Raw genomic sequence first — 7,592 nt, forward strand, 5'->3', positions numbered from 1 at the left:
GTTATAAAGAGCCCTACTGTTGTTGTTGCGTTTTTAAGTCTGCCTGTAAACTGCGATCCACAGAATGAGTTGCTGTCACTGTTCAAAAACGACTGCTGGTGCTGGTCCGTTCTTCAGTTTTGCAGCAGCAGAAATGGCAGCTCTGCAAATTTGATTTTTCGCTATGTGGTGCTCTTTTTCTCTCCCAATATCTCCGTCTCCCTTCTCTATGATCCCCTCACCCTATATATACTCAACAGCAGCAAAATATCACGCCATAACTCTCACAAATTTTCATTAAACTCGGCAGTGAAGAAAAATATTCTAGGAATATTTTCTTCCCTGTTTTAGCTTCTCACGTGTTTCTACAGCTGCAAAATCTCCTCATTTATCTTCTTCACGGTCCAGAGTGTTGCTAGAGTCATCATACACGAGCAGAACACGCATAAATCTTCCAAAACCCGTGAACTATTCTTCTCATGCACGGGCTGCCCTGATTCCTTGTCACGGATTTTCCATCCAAATTTGATCGAAACAAACACCCATACCAGCTCTTTTATGACATATCACAACTACCCATGAAGTTTCAGCCCTTTAGTCCACCAAGAACATCTTCAAATTTCGATCGAAACATTCTCAGAGAGCTGCCACATTTTTCCCGCCAATTTTTAAGTTTCAAATGAAGAAGATGGTGTCCCCCTAACCAGCTGTGGGGTGCGAATAGAAGCTGCCTTTTTGGGGGTGCCTCTTAGCCAAATCTGGGCTCCGTATAGCAAGTGTCCTCCGGGATGTTCCGAGTGATTTTTCGAGCCGATTTTTCCAAAAATACCTAAAAATACACAAAACACCATAATAAGGACGAAAACGAGTACCAACAATACGAAACATTGAGGACAAATTAGACATATAAATGCGTCTATCACTAAGTCGTGAAGGTTTTTGCTTTTACCATGGCAGATCAAGCCGACTGCGTATTTTACAATAACCGAGTCGTCATGGTTGAAAATAGTCGACCATGGCAACCCAAAATTTGGTCACCGTCTACGAGAATACTTATGAAAAGTCGTCATGGTTCCGGATCATACCATGATGACTTTTCACCATATACATGTGTATATGAAAAGTTGTTACGGTATATGATTTAGGACCATGATGACTATTTTACTGTAACTGCAATTTTGGTTCCTAACCGACATTAACAGTCAAAACGATAAAAGCAAAATAGGGTAATGGGTTTATTAACTTTTCAATTGGGATTATTCCTACCTCACATTCTTCACCAATCATTTTTTTTCTTCCTTCTCGAGTAAGATATATTTTTGAGTTTATCCACAACATTACGATTAGTTACCTCACTTTAAACTTTATTTTGATGACCCATATGTGTAGAAGTATTTATTCGGAGATAGAAGTTTTTGAATCAATGACGGATTGAGGTTGAAAAAAAATGGAGGACGAAGAAGAGTCATTAGGTTGGAGAAGAGAAAGGGAAATAAATTATACGTTTTGAGAATGATTCGAAATAGGGACTGACGTGATTTAGTGCATGAAATCGCTTTACGCTTTATCATTTTACCAACGGCGGAACCAAGGGTGGGTTAAACCCGGCTCTAACCCCCCTAATATTCCTATAATCCACAATTAGACTTTATTTTTGGTAATACTTTGTCCTTAATCCTTAAATTTCTAGCATTTAGCCCCTCTATCTATAACTTTTTTTATAGAATTTAGTCTGCCATTAAAACCTGTAAGAGTTCAGTGGAAGATAATCTAATTTATTGTTATTAGTTTTAAGTTCGAAGAAAAAAAAAGTTCGAATTATTGTATAATTTGAATTTTGAGGCTTTATAAATTTATAATTGTTTTTCTAACTTTGAAATTAAAGGTTGAATTGGCAAGATAGTTTGGTCACGATTTATAAAGGAAATACCGGTATTAGCAGGATGATAAATCCTAAGCGATTCTGACCGTTAGATCGATTAAATGGTAACCCCTAGATATCCACCCATATAAATCATACAATGTGTCGTGTGTTTCTTCATCGCCTAAAAGCCAAACATTTGAGTATCTTTTTCCCCATAACCAGCTCTAAGAATGCACATTTGAAAAGGAAAGGATGGATATCAGGTGGAATTATGAAACCAAAAATGCAATTTATTCTCCAGAACCCTACGAGTCTCCTTAAGTAACCTTCCAACTCAAGTATTGGTGTTTTTCAATAGTTCGCTCGTTTCTAAGAAAGACTAGATTCCATTATATGTAACGTAACCCCTCTAGTTGGAGTTACCCCACCCCGCCGAATAAAAACAAAATTTTTCTATAATCCTACCTTAAGTAGTCTTTATTTTTTCTAATATTTTGTCTTTAATCTTTTAATTTCTTGCATTTAGCCCTCCTATTTATATATTTTTTAGAGTTCAGTCCATCAATTTTATAAGAAATTTCAACCCCTACCTTAAAACCTGGTTCCGCCACTGGTTTAACCATTCAAAACCGTAAGAGTCAGGTGACGATGATCTAATTTATTATTACTGGTTCTAAGTTCTAAATTATTGTACAATTTGAGTCTTGAGGCTGTATGATTGTTTTCTTTAACTCTGAAATTAAACGTTGAGTTTGGTCGTGTGTTTCTTCATCGCCTAAAAGCCAAACATTTGAGCATCTTTTCCCCCAAAGCCAGCTCTAAGAAAGCACGTTTGAAAAGGAAAGGATGGATTGGATGCTATGAGATTATGAAACCGAAAATGCAATTCATTCATTCTTGGAGTCTTGGAGAAACCCAAATGCCGAACAATGCAATACTCTTCCCCGGAAACAAAAACACGTGCTAGTCCACACCCCAATACCCTACATATCACACAAAAATACATTAATAAACAAATTCTTACCTATACCATGAACCATTTATGTCGGGCTTCACTTTGGATTCTTTGGCTGCAAACAGAAAAAAGAAAAAAAAAGAAGGGCGACAGTTGTTACGGATGGGACGCTCCATTAGCTTATGTTGGTCTTTTCGTTAACCCTGAACATCCACCTCTCTAAATATGTATTAATGGGGTCTCATTCTGCATGATAGCTTGGTTTCAGCATCCTTAATCTGTTTAACGTTTTAGTTACACTTGTAGGCTGAAGCAATGAATGAGATCCCAAACGTTGCTGTAAGAATGTTTTAGAAGTTAATCTTACATTGATTAAACATGAATGCTTCTTGAGGTTCCACCAATTTTATGAAAATACAAACTGCCCACTCTTGAAAAGTATACAAACCATTTAATATTCCTATCATTTAGAGTTCTTACAATCTTTGGGAGGAGTCACCATTGAAAGAGTCATTTTGCATTGGACTATAGAAATACTACTACAGTTACAAATTGGAATGTTGTTGGCTTGTCTTCCAAATGGGTGTTCTCAATTATAAACTTTCCAGCTAACATTTTTTCCTTTTTGTTTCTTCCATCTTCCCTTCCTAAACCTATTATTGAGAGACTGCACAGTAAAAATGGTGGACTGCATAGTAAAAATGGTTTCAACTTTCAACCTCAAAAAAGGGAAGAGGAGTTGAACTGTTGAAGGGTATTCCTTGTCATTGCATTTCCATATACTAATAGAATAAACAGTCACTCTTTTATTTTTCTTTTATTTTCCTTCAGGTGAGATTGCTAGTGAAAAAAGGGGGGGCATCTTTTGATCAAAACCAAAGAAACATTGATTCTTTAGACAATTTAGGGGGATTGTTTTGATTGTTACTAGTTTCATTTCCTTAACCATCAGAGATCTCATTCTGGGTTTTACTCTTCTTCTTTTTGGTTTGTCAGAATTTGTTTAACTTCCTTTTTCCTTCCTTTTATATTCTTTAACGGATGCTTACAACTACTAGGAAAAGAAAGAGAAAAGGATTTCTTTAATTTGATCCCCTTTTTTATGCAATTATTACTGAGAATTGGGTTCTTGTTTTATTCTGAAAATATTTGATTTATGTTGTTCTTGAGTCAGATTATACTTCTAATCAGAATTCAATTGATTGAAATGAAAGAGTTGATGTAAACAAGTTTTTGTTATTGATGAGGGTTTTGTTTTGTAAAGTCCATTGTCCTTCTTTTATCTGTTTTTGCAAACCCTCATCACATCTACTCACTCCTTGTCCATTGAAATTGGAAAACGGTTCAAATGTTCCTACAACAGTATGTTCAGTTCCTGATTCAGTGGGGGAGATATGTAGTGAGAAGGTTGACGACCAGGAGGAGGTGGAGGACAAGGGAAGCTTAGATGAAAGACAAATTGAAATTGAAATTTTACCAAAAAGTAGTCTAAAGAAACCGAATTCCGAACCTCGGATACAAGTCGAAAAGGCTAGAGTTCAGTGGATGGATTTATTAGGGAAAGATTTAGTTGAGATCAAGGAATTTGAGCCCAGGTTAGTTCAACATTCACATTTCTTTTATTTTTTTAATATGTTTTCTTCTTTGACTTGATCAGTTTTTGTTTATAGATTTTGCTTTCAGATTAGTTCCTTCTTTTATGATGTTTATTATATCCTGTGAATTAAATGTTTTGAGCTTGAATTTTAGATATATTTTTCTGTACTGGGTTTGCTTGAATTGCAATTTAGTTGTTGAGAGTACATGAATTTAGATGAGAGAATCAGAGATCACCTATCAGGTCAAAGTATAGTTGAAATGTTTGATGTCTAAATTTAGCCTTGATCTAGTTGTCAACTTACTCTTGTAGTTGAAATTTTGGAACACTATATTTTAATTACTAGGGTCGCGTGCTCTTACATCCAAAAGAGAGGAACAAAGTGGTCTTATGTACACCTTTTCTGTAATGTTTCCACTAGTTCCAATGAAGCAGGACTAGGAAATGCATATTCTCGCGCAATTCAACATGATCCTTTTAATATGGACGACGAAGTCTTTGGGTTAACCAATTGTTGGTCAATTTCAATGTCTCTTAAGGCTTAGTGGGTACTAAACTACCATTAGATGCATACTTGGCTGTTTTGTGTGTTCTTCGGGGCTTTGTGTCTGGTATTTGATTTGAGATTATTGACTTCGGTACATGGGAATTAAAAATGTATGTGGTTGCAAATAATATTGTAGTTGCAACTGAGAGGATTATGGTGATGACGGGATTCCTCGAATAGATCATTGCTAAAGGTATAAATGTTCGGTGGTTAGTCTTTTAGTAAACTTATCGAAGGACTTAGTATCTTGAAAGGTAAGTAGTGTAGGGTGAAATTTATAATTATAGATAATAAAAGGTCTGCAATATGGTTTAAGGGTGTGCTCAGGGTAGCTAAGTCTTAAAGACGTAATCCACATTTACCATTTAAGCATCTTTTTATGGGCGAGAACCTCACCCAAATCTCTATCAATCTCTCCAAGTATCCAATGTGTATTTTTTGCTCTAGGAATCGAGTATAAGATGGGGAACTTACGGACTGTTAAACTAAACAAAAATGTAGTGAGAAGTGGACAAGGATCTCTGATAATCAGGAAAGTGGTTAACATATTACACATTCCGGAGGCATACTGTTACCTCCCTACTAAGATAGATTTAATGTAACCCTTGGCATTCAAAATTAGGACAGATCCTCAATAAGACACTCCATAGAAAGAAAAAAAGTTACTTTAGGGGAGAACCTTGTGGAACCTAACCTCAAACAAGCCTATGGTATCTCCAGGATAGGATCAGTTATTCCCTGAGAAGAATTAACTCAAAATGAAATTCATTTCCTACAAACCTTTCAATTTATATTGAGAAGTTTTACAAACTATTCATGGGAGACACCGATGGTTGATATAATAAGTCTATAAAGTAAAAATTCATGCCTCTTGATTTGTCATTAGAAGCACCTTTTCTACATAATCACATTCAGGAAGATTTTTACGTCCTAATCCAAGACTAGTCACTACGTGTGAACAAGAAGGTCTCTTCATCCATGCAGATATTTGCTAAAATTTCGCGCTTGACACAAATTGAACAGCCATTGCTTACTCAGGTTCCCATTTATCTCTAAATTATATGGTTAATTATACTGTGTTTTATCTGCTATTCCATTTGCGTTATCCTTCTCTATGCGCATTTGCATAGGCATTCAGTTCAAATTCTGAAAATTTTGGGAATTCGTTTTCATGTCTACTGTGACTGAAGTGAGACCATTTCCACATCTGTCTTGGTATGCTTCATTGTACTTTGTGAATAATTTCAGATCATTCATTGTTATTTTGATGAACCGTATCACACAGTCAATGGGAGGTTTCAACTCTGCTTATTGTTTGTTATTTGTGTCTGTCCCTTCCTTGTTACCCCAGATGTTTGTTATCTGCTGTTACTCTTTTCTCAAATTTCAACTTTTAGAATAAGAAGTTCGTTAACAACTTAACATGTTATGAGAGCTATAGAGCTCTGGAGCATTGCACACACTGGGCGCCGCTTATGTTTAATGTGACCATACTTTGTTAGAAGTAGGACCATTCTGCTACAAGTTTATGCACCTCCCTTAGTAGTTGGAACTTTCAGAATCTGGGTGTTGACTGTCTTAAAACCTCGTGCATGTTAGGCCTTTAAGCTCCATTTTTTTTTAGTCTGATTATTCACATTTTCACTCCAAATACACGGGCTTACTCACGCGAACGGGTTGGGACTACGAAGATAGTTGGTTGCCTCATTAACAGACTTTAAATGCTAAATAACAATCTTAAAGTTCAACCTCATCTATCTGGTCAAGAGAAATAAATGATTATTAAGGGGAATAGCATTAGAATACATTTCAGTAATGCCGAAATTTCAAGTTTTCAATCCATCAAGTGCAGTTCTTTTCTGCAAATAAGTGAATTACTATGTTCGAATAAGAAATTTGATAACTGAGTTTCATGAATCTACTTCCTTTAATCACTAGTTGTATTTTCTAATGCAGTGAGTCAGGAGAATCAGATGACGATGACGAAAGTACTCGAGGCTGTGTTTGTGTTATTCAGTGAGATCCTAATTTGGTTTACTACTCACAACATTGCATATTCATTGCTAGCAGCTGCAGCAGCTACAAAGCGAGACAACGTGCACATCTACTAAGCACAACCTCTTGTACCAATCTGCAAGATGCATGACAATTCTCAATGGATGTAAGTAGATGATGATCAGAATTTAGTTTCGTTTCAGCAACTGCAGCGGGTGGATTTGTTAGAGCTGCTGCAAAACTGTAGCTAGTCGCTCATTCATTCTGCTGGCAGTTTGGCTTTCACTCATACTAACTTTTTCGAACTTTAATTGTTCCACACTAGTGCCAGTGTTCTCTGTACTTGGCAGCAATAAGAGCATTTTGTTCGTCTGACTTTGATGCCTTTGGTTTTCAAGAAACTTTACTTTGCTCGGTAATATAATACAAATAGATTATTGCTTCAATCATACTTGACCATTCTTGTAACCAGTTCCGTTAAATCTGCAAGTTCTTAACTACACCCAGTGCAAAAAGAATCCGGCTCTATGTAGAAGCAATTGAGTAATACAAGTATATTTCTCCAGGTTTGCTTAACATTCAAGAACTCATGTAGCTGTTGAGGACAGACTCGTGTAGTCTGTGTTCATTTCTTTTTTGTAAAGAAGATCAAGTA

General features: G+C 36.2%; 1 protein-coding gene across 1 annotated transcript; it reads left to right on the forward strand.

The window, feature by feature from the left end:
• Nucleotides 1–3,069: 3,069 nt before the first annotated feature.
• LOC113320176 lies at nt 3,070–7,383 on the forward strand. Its single transcript, XM_026568115.1, has 2 exons — nt 3,070–4,393; nt 6,899–7,383. The coding sequence occupies exons 1-2, from the start codon at nt 4,041–4,043 to the stop codon at nt 6,960–6,962; spliced, it is 417 nt and encodes a 138-aa protein (XP_026423900.1). The 5' UTR covers nt 3,070–4,040; the 3' UTR covers nt 6,963–7,383.
• Nucleotides 7,384–7,592: the final 209 nt, after the last annotated feature.

Source organism: Papaver somniferum, chromosome 11, assembly GCF_003573695.1.
Source record: "Papaver somniferum cultivar HN1 chromosome 11, ASM357369v1, whole genome shotgun sequence".
NCBI lineage: Eukaryota > Viridiplantae > Streptophyta > Magnoliopsida > Ranunculales > Papaveraceae > Papaver > Papaver somniferum.

What these genes read in the sequence shown, in the direction of transcription:
- LOC113320176 (XM_026568115.1), top strand. Translation starts at nt 4,041, where the DNA reads ATGAGGGTTTTGTTTTGTAAAGTCCATTGTCCTTCTTTTATCTGTTTT. An exon ending in ATCAAGGAATTTGAGCCCAG is followed by an intron (nt 4,394 to 6,898) that starts GTTAGTTCAACA and finishes TTTCTAATGCAG; the next exon opens with TGAGTCAGGAGAATCAGATG.